We start from the raw sequence: 16,853 nt of genomic DNA, 5'->3' as shown, positions 1-16,853 counted from the left end.
GCAGGTCCAGGCTCTGAGCTGTTAGCACAGAGCCTGACACGGGGCTCAAACCCACGGACTGCAAGATCATGACCTGAGCTGAAGTCGGACACTTAACCAACTGAGCCACCCAGGTTCCCCTTTAATGTTTATTTTTGAAAAAGAGAGCACAAGCTGGGGAGAAGTAGATAGAGGGGGACAGAGGATTTGAAGCAGGATCTGCACTGACAGCAGCGAGCCCAATGCAGGGGCTCAAACTCACAAACCATGAGATCACAACCTGAGCTAATGCTGGATGTTAAACCAACTAAGCCACCTAGGTGCTCCAGCAACCTAATAACTTTTTAAATGTTTATTTATTTATTTTGACAGAGAGAGAGGAGAGAAGAGGGAGAATCCCAAACAGGCTCTGCACTGTCAGTGAAGAGCCCGACATGTGGCTTGAACTCACGAAACATGAGATCATGACCTAAGCCAAAAATCAAGAGTCTGCTGATTGACCGACTGAGCCACCCAGGCGTCCCTTATTTGTTGGCAATCTATCTTTGGGAATTCTTTGAAACTAGGGTTGAGGTATGTTCCACAAGGGATGATCTGAGTTTGCCTCTCTCAAGTGCCTGGGAGCTCTAGCAACTTGGATCTCCTTTCTTTTGTTTAAAAATTCAGTTTATATATGTTAAATTTTCTGATCAAAAAACAAATTTACATGGTTCAAAAACTTTAAACTACTTCCCTTTCCCTTCCTCTTGGTTGGGCCCAAAGCCTGAACTAGCACGGTGTATAGTAAAGACTTTAAACTTGCTCAAAGGTATCTCTGGTCTTTGCCTTTAGCTTCCTGGGAGTAATAAACCAAAAACTGTGGAAATGTCTGCTTGTTGAAAGCCTTTGTTTACTGGGGGCTTTGAGTTGTACCAGACAGTCTAACAATGTGATTTTTAGTGGGGAGTCTGAGTCGCACAGTATCAGCTCAACTTCAGAAGTGGTTGGACACTGAGGTCAGCTACATAAGGCAACAATATACATGATGGAGTCCCAACAAAAACTTGACGTCAAGGATTGGGTGAGCTTCTCTGGTTGGCATTATTCCATGTGTGTTGTCACACATTGCCAGGAAGAGTTAACACTGTTCATGACTCCACTGGGAGAGGACAAACATAAGCTCAGTATTTAGATCCCTCCTAGACTCTGCCTCATGCATTTCTTCTGTTGGCTGATTTTAATTTGTTAACTTCTGCTAAAATAAACCATAACTTTGAGTGTAACAGCTTTCATGAGAAACTTACAGGTTCTGTAAGTCCTTCTGGCAAAGTACTGAACTCAAAAGTGGTCTTGAGGACCCTCAAATTCTATAATTGGTGCCAGAAGTAAGGCTGGACTTAGGAACTGTTCCCTAACTTTGTACACAGTCAGCAGCACTGGGACTGAAGATTCAGGGTCGTGGGTGGAGAGGGGCAAAGAAGGCAACATAACTGGTCAGGAGATTGATTTCATACAGAAGGAATGGACAAATAAGTAGTCTCAAGTAGCTTTCCTCTTAGCCTTCCCTCAAGAACCTTCATGCTGCTTCCTACCCCCATTCTCCTACCCCCCTACCTTAACACCACCAAGTGCTCTAAAAAGTGTCAGAAAAATGAAACATAGCTCTACTCTTAAATTAAAAACAACAACAACAACAAAAAACCTTTTTAAAACAAAAGCATGAGCAGGGGAGAGGGAGAGAGAATCTTAAGCAGGCTCCATGCTCAGCATAGAGCCCAACACAGGGCTCAATCCCACGACCCTAGGATCATGACCTGAGCCGAAACCAAGAGCTGGACGCTCAACTGACTGAGCCACCCAGGTGCCACAACAGCTCTACTCTTAAAGGTCAGGGACCCTAGTTCGAAGTAAGATCTCTAAGATAAACTCAACTCTCATGCAAAGTGTCATAGGGGGTTGGAAAGTGAAGTTAACAACCTGTAGATAATATGCAATTCTGGTTCTGAATGTCACCTGAAAGATTTCGACAGTAAACTAATGTGAACTCAAATTTATTAAGGATGTACAACACCACCATCAGACATGCAGGGACAGAGTTGCTGAAGTAAACCATCCTCCCAGCTTGCCAATAATAAATATGCTCTAACTTTGTTATGCAGACAAAATTTGGATGGCTATTTCAGAAACCAAATATGTTTTTTTTGACTTTCAATTTTTAGTCTGTGTCATTTTAGTCTCCAAAATATAATTCCAAGTAAGACTGTAAACTCTTAGTATTCTTATCATTCTAAAATATACAAAATAGAGAATCCTCAACCCTTAGGATCCTTCTTACCCTACACTGATACCTTATTATCCAATGAGTCTGCCCTGCGGTAAGGCAGGTAGCTGCCTACCATGTGCCAAGAGCAGCAGAAATAGTTCATAAGATTCCATAGAAAGAAAGGTAATTGCTCCTGCCCTTACAATTATAATCTGGAATTTAAAGACATATATGTGAAATTAAAAACCAACAGAAATGCAAAATAATAAGAAAAACAAGTCCACTTATCTCTGATTTTCCCCGAAGATTAGACCCCCTTGAACACAGGGATTGTGCTTTAAACCATCAGCAACTTGAAAATACAAGGCTCAAAAAATACAAAAATTAAGAGTTCAAATTAATAGAGAATCATGGACAGTTTCCTAAAAAATGTTAATCTTGCACTGGATATTTTAAGGATTGTGGAAATGTATTGGCAAAGAGAATCAAAGATGACTTGGAGAAGAGCAAAAGCACAAGGGAAAGATAGTATATTTAGTCTAGTTCAACTTGGCTGACTCAGTCCAAAGAAATGAGTGTAATGAAATGTCAGGAAAATGTGAGTGGGGCTGTCCTGAGGTCCTGCTGAGAAATGTGGGATTTATGCAACTGAGAGCCACTATCACCGGGGAGTGAAATGATCATGATGATAATAACTGGAATCACTGAGCAGTGAAAGGCCAGTTTCTCAGGCAGTAGCACTGACCCAAAAGTAGCAATAGAGGCCAAAAATTCTTGTTCTGGTTCAGACTATAAAACAGTATTTCATTAGTGGTCCAAGAATGGAACTCAAATCTAGATACTATTGCTGTTGTTTTTTTTTAAAAAAGGTACAAGCAAACTCAGAGATGGCCAACAGGGTTAGGGGGACAAACATGATTTTTCCTTCTCCAGTGCCCAAATGACTGACAGCTATCCCCTTTCCACCTACAGTGACATGAAAAAGGCAAATAGTTTAAAAAGTAAAGAATACCCAAGTAGTAGTGTGCTCATCTATCAAAGAGAAAAAAAAACAATGTCAAAAAATTTTTTTTCATGAAAGATAGGATGCAGGGGGAAAAAAAACACAGGAGGAAGACGAAAGAGAAACATTAATTCTGATGCACCAGAAAACAGAAAGGGGAAAAAATGTCATTCAAAATAATTGCCTTGCTTTTAGATTTTGCCATCCTTTTTCCAAGCCTACAGTCTGTAAGAAGGTGAGAGAACAGGCAATGAGAAGGAATATTCCCAAACAAAAGGAACAAATGCCTCACAACCCATATCCCAAGACCAGAGATTTTTAGTGTCCCAAGTATCTGGATCATATTTAAAATGAAAATGAAATCTTGATTTAATGCTGTGCTTTTCATAGGGATTATTCCCTCATCTCTCCTAAAAATGCAACAATTACTATAAAAACATAAAGTAAACATTATCACAAATGATCTTAACACAGTCTCTGTCTGAACAGAGTCGAAGGGAAGAACAGGGCATAGCTTCTCTTTTCCCACTGCTGCCAAAAGAAATAACAATAACCAAAAGTCTGAATGCCCTTACAGGGTATCACAGACTGTGGCCTGTTCCCTGCCTTGCAGCCTTCCCAGAATGGACCAGTGAGATTTAACATGAACCAAATCTGTCAACCAAGCTGAAGACAGACACGTGAGTTCTAATGAGCAGTGGTAAAAAAAACATACTGCTCCATTCAGCTCCAAACAATGATAAATAATTCAGGAAAAGAACTGCTGCATAGAGCATAGCAGCATGATTTAAAAATAGACCACAGGCTACAGAATCTAGGTAGGGGAATCAGAAGTCAGAGAAAATGGATTCATGTCAACAAATTCCCAAGCCCTTGCTATACAGGACGCTGCCGAAACTGTCACTCAAAATGGATGTCAGAATTTTAATGTGCTTTTTAAAAAGCAAGTATTTTTCAGGAGCTTGGCAAATTTGGTAACAAGAGCTAATAAGCAATAGCACTATTTGGCAATAGTGCCAAATATCACAGAAAAAGCAAATTGAAAGGGTGTAGGGAAGACATGTTATAAAAAAAATTAGAAGGGGGTTAAAATTCTGTTTTCTGTACCACCAAATTCTAGGTCTAACATCAGTTTGGACTTTTACTTACTAATTATGCCTCTAACATCGAGGGTACGTAGCACTCAGGATTTTTCTGTTCATTTTTACACCTTGAACAGTTCCAATCATGCAATACATGGAAACACAAGATTCTCACCTGTTAACAAAAAGGGTAGCTTGAAAACCGAACAGAAGTCATGATTTGTTCTCACCAGATTTAAATTAAACTCTGAGTCTGACAGAATGGAGGACTCTCTAATAGGTAAGGATAGTCCAAGATCCTGGGGTCATGTGGATGGTGAAGGTTTCAACAGACTCAAGAATGCTTCAAGTAGGGGATCTGACAAATAGTGTGGCTGGACAGTCAATCTTAAGACTGGTGTCCTAAGGACTCTAAGAATAACCAGAACCCATATGTACTCTAAATACTCAACAATGTATGTAACAAAGAAATAACATTCTATATCCAAACTGCATTTCCCCAGAACCAGTCTCTTCATATGTTTGAGATTAATTTCAGAAAATCGAAAACTTTAAGACCATATAATGATATCTAACTTACCTATAATGTTTGATATAAAATACAAAATAAACCATAATCTGGACCTTTTTATACTGCTTTTTCCTAAGTAAAACAGGACTGAAGAAATTCTTGTTGAGTATAAACTGCAAACCATTATATATATACACCAATATGCTTATGCCTCACTGTTTTAGGAAAAAAATTGGCTATGTCTCCTTATAACTGGGCCATTCAACTTAAACTACACAAAGACCAGAATGAACTTATAATGAGATGGGGTTTTTTTTCAATTCTTCAATTCTCTAGTTTTTACGTGTAAACACTAAATAGCATTTTCAAAAGAGAAATAGACTGGCTCATTTAAAGATAGTCCACAGGCGCCCAGGTGGCTCAGTCAGTTAAGCGTCCAACTTTGGCTCAGGTCATGATCTCGCAGTTCTTGAGTTTGAGCCCCAGGTCGGGCTCTGTTCTGACAGCTCAGAGCCTGGAGCTTGCTTCTGCTTCTGTGTCTCCCTCTCTCTTTGCCCCTCTCCCACTCACACTCTGTCTCTGTCCCTCTCAAAAATAAGCAAACATTTAAGAAAGAAAGAAAAAAATAGTCCATCCTAAAGCACTTCTCCAAGCATGAGATAACATGGACAGATCCTTGCTCCATTTACCAGACAGTAAACCAACACTTCCTTTCTCTGTAAATCCAGGCTTTCTTACTGTTGACAAGAGACAGTATAGTCACACAGACCTGGATTTCAGTCCTGGCACTGGTACTACCCTTGGTTATAGTAAAGGAACCCTATTCTGGATCTTACACTTTAGATATCCACTCTGACCCTCTTCTGACCTGTCTATCCCCTCAGGCAAGATGTTCACTGGACCAAGTGGACAAATCTACCTGAAGCCCCTGACTCTACCAACCCCGACTATGCTCTGGATCAGAATTCCCTGCCCAAGCAGTTTTGAGCCTACTTCCAAGGCCTTCAGTGGATCTCTTCTCAAACTCTGTCCTGCCATGGACAATACCTATACCCACTGTTGTACACATTCCATGGTCTGAATCATGGCCAAGGGACAAATGATGAGAGTCTGAGGATTGAGACTAGACTTAGAGGGTACCTGTCTCAGAACTCTGAGTAGTCCAATAATTCTGGCCTTCTAGGTCATTAGGAAAATACATGTCTGCGTAGAAGAGGAAATATTTTTCTGCTAAAAACATTTAAAAAAAAAATTTTTTTTTGCTTTTTACATTTATTCATTTTTGAGAGACAGAGAGAGACAGAACACAAGCCGGGGAGGGGCAGAGAGAGAAGGAGACACACAATCTGAAGCAGGCTCCAGGCTCTGAGCTGTCAGCACAGAGCCCGATGAGAGGTTCTAACTCACAAACGGCAAGATCGTGACCTGAGCCGAAGTCGGACACACAACCAACTGAGCCACCCAGGCACCCAGAAATACTTTTCTAACAGTATTTTTTAATCTTGATTTATAACCTAAGTATAGAGATACGAAAACTGTGCTTTTATTCATGCTTTTGTCCTGAAATTGGTAGGAGCACGCCTATCTAGCCCTATCACATACCAGCTATGTGATCTGATTCAAGGTTTTTGTTTTTTTTTTTTATCGTTTCTGGTTTTGTTTTGTTTTGTTTTGTTTTGTTTTGAGAGAGAGAGAGCATGCATGCATGTAAGCAGGGGAGGAGCAGAGAAAGAGGGAGAGAGAATCCCAAGCAGGCCCCATGGAACCCGACAGGGGGCTTGAACTCACAAAACATGAGATCATGACCTGAGCCGAAACCAAAGCTGACCCAAGCCACCCAGGTGCCTGTTTCTGTTTTTTTAATGTGATCTGGTTTGTAACTACACTACCTCTTATAAACTTCATTTTACTGACCCATAAAATAATCTCCTTCATAGGATTTTAATGCAGTGAAATAATTTTTAAAATAATTTTGCAGGGTCCCTGGTGCAGAGCAAATCTGAGAAAAACTGAAGCATTACTAGATGCTCTGCCATCACTCTTCTCCCCAGTATAGGCATAAAAGGGACTAAAAGGGCAAAAATGTAGGGCCAATTTCAGAGAAAGTACAACAAAACACAGCCATTTCTGGGTCTCATTTTAGGAATTTCTGTCATTGACTCCATGGAAGTCTGGTGGTATTGGTTGCTGTTTTTGTTACAACCATTTCTCCCATTAAAATGTAAGCTTTATTTTTTTTGTAATTATATAAGAAGATGAATGCTAAGTAAACTTACTGTGGTAATCATTTCTCAATATATGTATGTAAAATCACTATGTAGTACACCTGACACTTACACAGAGCTGTATACCAATTATATCTTAATAAAACTGGAGAAAAAATGTACGTTCTATAAGGGCAGGGATTTTTCCTTTTTCTTTACTGCTATATCCCATACTCTCAGACGGTTCCTGGCACGACAAATAAGTATTTGTTAATAAACCATTAACTACAAAAAACAAGTACAGAGTGCTTATCTGACACCCAACATCAACATAATATGCTAGCAAGCCTGGTATAATCAGAAAATAAATTATTTATATATGGCAACTTTTCTTAGCTGCTTCTTGTAATTTCAGAACAGTTTTCTTAAAAATGAAATTACTGAGGGGCACCTGAGTGGCTCAGTTGGTTAACCTCCCAACTTTGGCTCAGGTCATGATCTCGCAGTTTGTGAGTTTAAGCCCCACGTGGGGCTCTGTGCTGACAGTTCAAAGCCTGGAGACTGCTTTGGATTCTGTGTCTCCCTTTCTCTCTCTGTGCCCCTCCCCAACTTGTGCTCTGTCTCTCTGTTTCAAAAATGAGTAAACATTAAAAAAAAAAAGAAAATGAAATTATTGAAAACATTAGAGTATGCCTTTAATATGAGGACATTTCTGCTCTCTTCAACTTTGCTCCCTCACCTGTTTGCAGAGGGATATTAATAATACCCAGTAATTTCATACATAATCCTACAAGAGAGGATAATTCAACTAACTAAACTGTACTGAAGCTCTTGTTTTAAGCTTCAAATAGAATGGTATCAAGTAAAAACAAAATCTAAAAGAGTAATTGAGGAAAAAAGTCCTTTCTGCACATCTCACATTTTTATCCCCAGCTTCCTCAAGTCTTGCATCAATTCCGAAGAACTCAAAACAATTCTACAAACTGTATCTTACACCTCATCACATTCTCAAAAATATATTATGTTTTTCAAATTTCCTCAATCAATCCATTTATCTCTGATGAATACTGCTAGAATACTGTGGGGCTCCTGGGTGGCTCACTTGGTTGAGTGTCCAACTTCAGCTCAGGTCATGATTTCCAGGTTCATGGGTTTGAGCTCTGCATCGGGCTCTGCACTGCTGGTGTAGAGCCTGCTTGGGATTCTCCCTCTCTGCCTCTCTCTCTGCTCCTCCCCTGCTTGTGAGCGCATGCTCTCTCTCTCTCAAAATAAATAAATAAACTTAACAAAAAGGTTAGAACACTGTAGCAGAAGTAGATGATTTGGAATCAAATCTATTCTGAAAGAGATTGAAATGACCTTGACAACATTATACATGAAACTGAGTAGACAGAATGATGACTGGTAAAAAGATAGCTCAAAGCACATTCTGTATAACTGAGAATTAAAAGTGTGTCACCAGAGGGGACATGTTACAGATGTGCTTTCTGTATCACACAAATCCCAAAACTAGCCTGGGTTCTTATTCAAAGGCTTAGCTGAAGAAAAGTGCATCCTCTGTATCGGTCTGATTCTGAAACTCAACTACAACATAAGGCATCATCAAAAAACAACTACTCTTAGTGACCTCATGATACTATTAGCAAAACACAAGTAGGATATTCCTGGGAACTGGTAAAATAAAACTCCCAATAGTCCTAAATTCCATGACTGACTGAAGAACTCCTCCCTGAACAAAATTCAAAGCTATCTTTAAAAACAAACAAACAAACAACCTTAAAACCCAACAAGCTCCAATATATCCTCTTCTATACAAAAAAATACAAAGCTATAAATGTCTAGAAATGCCCCAAGGTATGTAATTACTGAAGCTAATTAACATTCTCAAAATTAAACATCCACTGCAATGCTCAAGAGACTGGGGTCACAGAAAATAGATAAGGGCAAATGAATCCCACCAAAAAGATAAAGTTCAGATGTGTTTCTCTAATAAATAAAGAAAACAGGATTCTGAAATTAAGCAATGAAACCTGCTGGGAGAAGAAAAATTATTATCAAACTCATAAGTGTCAATTAAAATGTAAAACTTTGTGCTTGCTGTTATTCACTGGGAAAGTGGGAATTAATTGGGCTGGAGCTCAGAACTGTGATAATGATTTTGTAATAAAGATAACATGAAAGATCCTTTCATTTATACCAAAAAGATGCTGTTTTAAAAAGAAAACACACTTTTTTTTTTTTTTTAAACTTTAAATTTTTTTTTTTTTCAACGTTTTTTTTATTTATTTTTGGGACAGAGAGAGACAGAGCATGAACGGGGGAGGGGCAGAGAGAGAGGGAGACACAGAATCGGAAACAGGCTCCAGGCTCCGAGCCATCAGCCCAGAGCCTGACGTGGGGCTCGAACTCACAGACCGCGAGATCGTGACCTGGCTGAAGTCGGACGCTTAACCGACTGCGCCACCCAGGCGCCCCTGAAAACACACTTTTAAAAATCTATACTAAATCACCTTTTTCTCTAAGATCACTACACCAGAGTTGTGCCATATAATTTTACCTCTAATCCTCACTTACCTTTATCCTAACAAAGAATACAACTATGGGATCTTGGATAAAGAAGATTCAGTATTTTGTACAGTATAGTTTTTAGAGATTTGATTTCAAGCTCTGCCACTTACAAGCTGTGTGATCTTGGGCAAGTTACTTAATCTCTTGGTTCCTCGGTTTCCCTTATCTGTAAAACAAAGGTAATAATAACTATCTCATGGAGCTGTAAAAATTAAGTGAGTTAATATACAGGTAAAATATTTAGACACATGGAAAGCACTTAAATAAATGTTAGCTATTATTTTTGTTGTTGTTATTTAGTCTTCTCTAAACTAATAAAAGAAGATCAGGGTCACTATTTTTAAATCTTGGAAGAATTAATATAGAAATAATAGTATTATCTGTTTTATGGTTCCTCTGAAATTGAAGGACCTGCTTGCATAGAATGAATAGACTAAGTAGGCCCACAGTGACATTAGGTTTTAAGGTCTCCAATATTCATTTTCTTCTTAGGGACAAAGATGTTGGAATGCAATCTAAGATTCTTGTGTCAGAGGAGTCAAGTTCCCTTTCTGCACCTACCAGGACAATCAATGGTACGGGAGACAAACAAGTAAAATATAATGTATTGTTAAGTGCTAGTTAGAGCTGCTCACAAGGTTTAATGGGAATAGAGGGAGCAGGCATATAAATATCATACCAGAAGAAAGGCTTCCAGAAGGAAGGGAGGTTGAAGCCTAATCCTCCAGGATAAATAGTATTTAGCCTAATAGAGAAGTGGAAAAACAGGCCTAGATTCCATATTCACCACCTAGATGATTTGAGGAGAGTTACTTAATCTCTCTAAACCTCAGTTTCTTTACCTATAAAATGGAATGATTAGAACACTTTTTTTGGAAGGCTGTGTGGAAATTAAATGAGATAATACATATATAAAGTACTTAGAACACAGTGCCAGGAATACAGTGTGAACCCAACAAATAGTATCATTAACACAGACATATGGATCACCACGATGCTTTCTCAGAACAGCAAGTATTGCATAAAGAAAGCTAGAGTATAAGGCACTCACAGAAAAGTAGCTTGAGAAAAAAAAGCTAGAGATCAGTGGAAACAGGATCATAAAACATCTTGCATACTAACTAAAGCTATGAGAAACTTGTAATGGATTTTCAAAAATGGATTACATCATCATATTTCTATTTTAGAAATATTACTTTTGCTACAATGTGGATAGCTTAGAAAGAAAATAAAATAGAGGAAGAGACACCAGCTAGGAAAAAGAATTCTGACTACAGAATGAGGGGACTGTGACCCAAGAAGCATCAGGAGATAAAAATCACTAAGACTTAGTGATGTGTATGATGACTGTGTGAGAAGTATAAGACACTCAAGTGACTGGACAGAAAAGCAGCTTCACAAAGTGTGGCCTGAAACCCCTAGAAATCTCCAAGACTTGTTTTTTCTGCAAAGTCAAAAAGAACTTTTATAATGTACTAAGGTCTTGTTTGCACTTTTCACTATCATGCTCTCACAGGTATATGATGGTATTTTCCAGAAAACAAAGGACATGTTATATCACAACCAACTGAATGAAAAGGCAGATAGGAGAATCCATCTATTAACCCCAATATTAAATTAAATTTTTAAAAATGAAAAACAATGACACATTTCCTCCTGAATTTTATTGTTGCTGTTTTGAAATGTTTTTTCATAAAAGACTTGCTTTTATGTTAACATGTAATAGGTTATCATTTTAAAATGAATTAATAAGTGTTTCTAAAGTTTCTCAGTTCTAATTTCCAATACACTAATATTGATAGATATTATCAATCATGAACAAAAGCTCTTTTGGGGGGGGCTCAATAATTTTTAAGAGTGTGAAGAAATTCTGATACTAAAAGGTTTGAGAACAACTGGGGAGGATATTTTTACCACTGAAATCAGAACACTGAAGGAGAAACCAGTTTGGTAAGAAAAGATGATGAAGTTCAGTTTAACAATGGTAGGGGCACCGGGCTGGCTCAGTTGAAAGAGCATGCAACTCTTGATTTCAGGGTCATGAGTTTCAGCCTGGGTGTAGAGATTACTAAAATTAAATTAAATTAAATTACATTAAATTAAATTAAATTAAATTAAAAAGGGTGCTTGGCTGGCTCAGTCAGTAGAGTATACAACTCTTGATTTCAGAGTCGTGAGTTCAAGCCCCACATTGGGGCTTATTAAATTAAATTAAATAATAATAATAAATAAAATGGCAAAATACAGTGATAAAGAAAAAATATTAAAAGCAACAAGACAAAAAGAATATAGTTACATATAAAGGAAAACCCATAAGCAGACAAACAAAACCAGACAAAAATTAAAGAAGTTCATGACCACTAAACCAGTCCTGCAAGAAATACTAAAGGGGACTCTTTGAGTGGAAAAGAAGGACCAAAAGTATGAAGGCAGGAAACACAAAAGCAGTAAAAATGAGTGTTTCTGTAAAAAATCAGTCAAGGAACTGACAAAATAAAAGGATGTAAAATATGACATCATATACCTAACTTGGGCAGGAGTAAAGAATGGGTTCAAATTTAAATGTTTATTTTTAAGAGAGAGAGAGAGAGTACGTGCATGCACACAAGGGAGGGGCAGAGAGAGAGGAAGGCAGAACCCTACACAGGCTCCTCTCTCTCAACGCAGAGCCTGATACGGGGTTCGATCCCACAACCCTGGGATCATGACCTGAGCTGAAATCAAGAGTTGGACACCCAACCTACTGAGTCACCCAAGCACCCCAAGAATGGTTTCAAATTTAAACAACCATGGGGCGCCTGGGTGGCACAGTCGGTTAAGCGTCCGACTTCAGCCAGGTCACGATCTCGCGGTCCGTGAGTTCGAGCCCCGCATCAGACTCTGGGCTGATGGCTCGGAGCCTGGAGCCTGTTTCTGATTCTGTGTCTCCCTCTCTCTCTGCCCCTCCCCCATTCATGCTCTGTCTCTCTCTGTCCCTAAAAACGTTGAAAAAAAAATTAAAAAAAAAAAAATTTAAACAACCATCAATTTAATAGACTGCTATATGCAGAAGATGTTATAAACATAATAGTACCCACAAAGCAAAAACCACTAATAAAAAAAGAATCTAATAAGTATGCAAAAGAATAGAGAAATCCAAATCTATCACTACAGAAAACCAGCAAACCATGAAAGAGAAAGACAAGAAAAGGATTAGAGAAAATCCTCACACACAACACAAAACAAACAATAAAAAGGCAATAAATATATTTCTATCAATAATTGCTCTGAATGTAATAGGACTAAATGCTCCAGTCAAAAGACATAGATGGAGTAACAGAAAGGATTAAAAAAAAAAAAAAAAAAAAAAAGACCTATCTATATGCTGCCTACAAGAGACTAATTGTAGACCTAAAGAAACCTGCAGATTGAAACTGAGGGGATAGAGAAGCATCCAGCATGCAAATGGATGTCAAAGAAGGCTGGAGTAGCAATACTTCTATCAGACAAAATAGACTTTAAAACAAAGACTGTAACAAGAGGGGTGCCTGGGTGGCTTAGCTGGTTAAGTGTCTGACTCTTGAGCTCATCTCAGGTCTTGATCTCAGCATCACGAGTTCAAGCCCCGCACTGGGATCCACACTGGGCATGAAGCTTACTTTAAAAAAAAAAAAAAAAAAAAAAAGACTGCAACAAGAGACAAAGAAAGACACTATATAATAATAAAGGAGATGATCCAACAAGAACATACAATAATTGTAAATACTGATACACCCAATATGGAAGCACCCAAATATATTAAAGAGTTAATAACAAATATAAAGGAACTAATTGGTAGTAGGGGACTTTAACACTCCACTTACATCAATGGACAGATCATCTAAACAGAAAATCAACAAGGAAACAATGGCTTTATTTTTTGTTTTTTGGTTTTTTTTAATTTTATTTTAGAAAGAGACAGAGCACTCAACTTGGATGGGAGAGGGAGAAGGGAGGGAGGGAGGGAGGGAGGGAGGAAGGGAGAGAGAGAGGGAGGGAGGGAGAGAGAGAGGGAGGGAGAGAATCCTAAGCAAGCTCCACATTTGGTGCGGAGCCCAACTTGGGGCTTGATCCCATGACCCTGGGATCATGACATGAGTCGGACACTCAATCGGCGAAGCCACCCAGGCGCCTCAAGGAAATAATGACTTTGTATGATATACTGGACCAGATGGATTTAACAGATATATTCACAACATTCCATCCTAAAACAGCACAATACACATTCTTTTCAAATGCACATGGAACACTGTCCAGAATAGATCACATATTAGGCCACAAAAAAAACACTCAACTACTCAAAAAGATCAAAGTCATACCATGCATCTTTTCTGACCACACACTATGAAGCTAGTAGTCAACCATAAGAAAAACTCTGAAAAGACCACAAACACATGGAGATTAAATAACATGCTACTGAACAATGAAGGAGTCAACCAGTAAATAAAATAAGAAACAAAAAATACATGGAAACTAATGAAAATGAAAACACAACCATTCAAAACCCTTGGGATGCAGTAAAAGTAGTTCTAAGAGGGATGTTTATAGCAATACACGTCTACTTCAAGAAGCAAGAAAAATCTCAAATAAACAACCTAAATTTACACCTAAAGGAGCTAGAATAGAAAAAGAACAAACAAAACTTAAAACCAACAGAAGGAAGGAAATAATAAAGATTAGAGCAGAAATAAATGATACAGAAACTAAACAAATAGAATAGATCAGTGAAACCCAGAGCTGGTTTTTTTGGGGAAAAAAAAAAATCAACCAAATTGATAAACCTCTAGCCAGACTTACCAAGAAAAGAAAGGACCCAAATAAATAAAATCACAAATGAGAGAGGAGAAATAACAACAAACACCACAGAAATACACACAATTATAAGAGAAAATTATGAAAAACTATATACCAACAAGTTGGAAAACCTAGAAGAAACATAAATTCCAAGAAATATATAACCAAAACTGAACCTGGAAGAAACAGAAAATTTGAACAGACGAATTAACAGCAAAGGAATTGAATCACTAATCAAAAGCTCCCAACAAGTAAAAGTCCAGGATCAGATGACTTCACAGGCAAATTCTACCAAACATTTTTTTTTTAACAAATGATTCTTTTTTAAAAAATCATATTTAAGTTTATTTTCATTTATTTTGAGAGAGAGAGAGAGAGAGAGAGAGAGCAAGTGGGGGAGGCCCAGAGACAGAGGGAGACAGAATCCCAAGCAGGCTCCATACTGTCAGCACAGAACCTGATGCAGGGCTTGAACTCTTGAACTGCGAGATCATGACCTGAGCCAATGTCGTTTAACTGACTGAGCCACCCTGGCACGCCCTCCCCAACTTTTTAAGTTTGTTTGTTTGTTTGTTTGTTTGTTTTGAGAGAGAGGGAGTGTGCGCACAAGCGAGGGAGGGGTATAGAGAGAGAGAGGGAGAGAAAGAATCCCAAACAGGCTATGTGCTGGCAGCATGGAGCCCTATGGGGGGCCCTATCTCACAAACCATGAAATCATGACCTGAGCCAAAACCAAGAGTTGAATACTTAACTGAGTCACCCAAGCACCTCAAATTCTACCAAACATTTAAAGAAGAGTCAAAATCCACTCTTCTCAACCTATTCCAAAAAAATAGAAGAGGAATGAAAACTTCCAAATTCATTCTATGAGGCCAGCATCACCCTGATACCAAACCAAAGGTACCACAAAAAAAGAGAACTACAGGCCATTATGTCTGATAAACATAGATGCAAAAATCCTCAACAAAATACTAGCAAATTGAATCCAACTATTTAAAAAAAAAATTTTTTTTTTACATGTATTTTTGAGAACCAGAGTGAGACAAAGCGTGAGTGGGGAGACGGGCAGAGAGAGAAGGAGACACAGAAGCTGAAGCAGGCTCCAGGCTCTGAGCAAGCGGTCAGCACAGAGCCTGATACGGGACTCGAACCCACAAACTGTGAGATCATGACCTGAGCCGAAGTCGGACGCTCAACCGACTGAGCCACCCAGGCGCCCCTGAATCCAACTATTAATACGTTAAAAAAAATCATTCACCACAATCAAGTGGAACTTATCCCTGGGTTGCAAAGGTGGCTCAATGTTATCAAATCAATCAGTGTGATACATCACATCAATAAGGGAAAGGAGGGGCACCTGGGTGGCTCAGTAGGTTAAGTGTCCCACTTTTCGTTTCAGCTCAGGTCATGATCTCACAGTTTGTAAGATGGAGCCCCACGTTGGGCTCTGTGCTCACCATGAAGTCTGCTTGGGATTCTTTCCATCTCTCTCTGTTCCTCCCCCACTCACACAAGCTCACTCTCTGTCTCTCTAAATAAACAAATTTTTTAAAAATAAGAGATAGGATAAGAACCATACGATAATTTCAATAAATGCAGAAAAAGCATTTGACAAAGTACAACATCCATTCATAATAAAAACCCTCTGCAAAGTAGGTTTAGAGGGAACATAGCTCAACATAATGTAGACGGTATATGAAAAACCCACAGCTAACACCATCCTCAGTGGGGAAAAGTTGAGAGCCTTTCGCTTGAGATCAGGAACAAGACAAGTATGTCCACTCTCCTCACTTTTATTCAACTTAGTACTAGATGTTCTAGCCATAGCAATCAGACAACAAAAAGAAATAAAGGCATCCAAACTGGCAAGAAAGAAGTAAAACTTTCACTATTTTCAGAAATCTGTTGCATTTCTATACACCAATAATGAAGTAGCCTAAAGAAAAATTAAGAAAACAATTCCATTTGTAACTGTACCAAAATTAATAAGATCCAAAGAAATAAAACTAACCAATGAGGTGAAAAAGCTGTACTCTGAAAGCTATAAAACACTGATGAAAGAAATTCAACATGACTCACAGAAATAGAAAGACATTCCATGCTCCTCGATTGGAAGAACAAATATTGTTAAAGTGTCTATACTGCCCAAAGCAATCTACACATTGAATGCAATCTCTGTCAAAATACCAACAGCATTTGGGGTGCCTGGCTGGCTCGGTCAGTAGAGTATGAGACTCTTGATCTCGGGGTTGTGAGTTCAGCCCCACATTGGGTATAGAGATTACTTTAAAAAATAAAAATCTTGGGGCGCCTGGGTGGCTCAGTTGGTTAAGTGTCAGAATTGGCTCAGGTCATGATCTCGTAGTTTATGAGTTCAAGTCCCACATTGGTCTTTCTGCTGTTAGCTCAGGGCCCACTTCAGATCCCTGTGTCTCTGCCCTTCTCCCCACTT

The 16,853-nt window shown here is 38.6% G+C and overlaps 1 protein-coding gene across 33 annotated transcripts in view; it reads right to left on the bottom strand.

Moving 5' to 3' along the window:
• R3HDM2 (R3H domain containing 2) overlaps window positions 1-16,853 on the bottom strand; it is a 163,513-nt gene that overhangs the window by 92,461 nt on the left and 54,199 nt on the right. For 24 of the 33 annotated variants that reach the window (XM_058742267.1, XM_058742268.1, XM_058742271.1 and 21 more), the window contains one exon: window positions 9,700-9,755. The exons of 8 other annotated variants lie outside the window; for them this stretch is intronic. In XM_058742267.1, the coding sequence (XP_058598250.1) occupies window positions 9,700-9,755 (56 nt within the window). Of the gene's footprint in view, window positions 1-4,373; window positions 4,482-9,699; window positions 9,756-16,853 lie in introns of all 33 variants that reach the window. One more of the 33 variants, XM_058742288.1, reaches the window with a different exon arrangement.

Source organism: Neofelis nebulosa, chromosome 8, assembly GCF_028018385.1.
Source record: "Neofelis nebulosa isolate mNeoNeb1 chromosome 8, mNeoNeb1.pri, whole genome shotgun sequence".
Taxonomy (NCBI): domain Eukaryota; kingdom Metazoa; phylum Chordata; class Mammalia; order Carnivora; family Felidae; genus Neofelis; species Neofelis nebulosa.
Note: the sequence above shows the minus strand (reverse complement) of the source record. Positions and strands in the feature narration are given on the sequence as shown.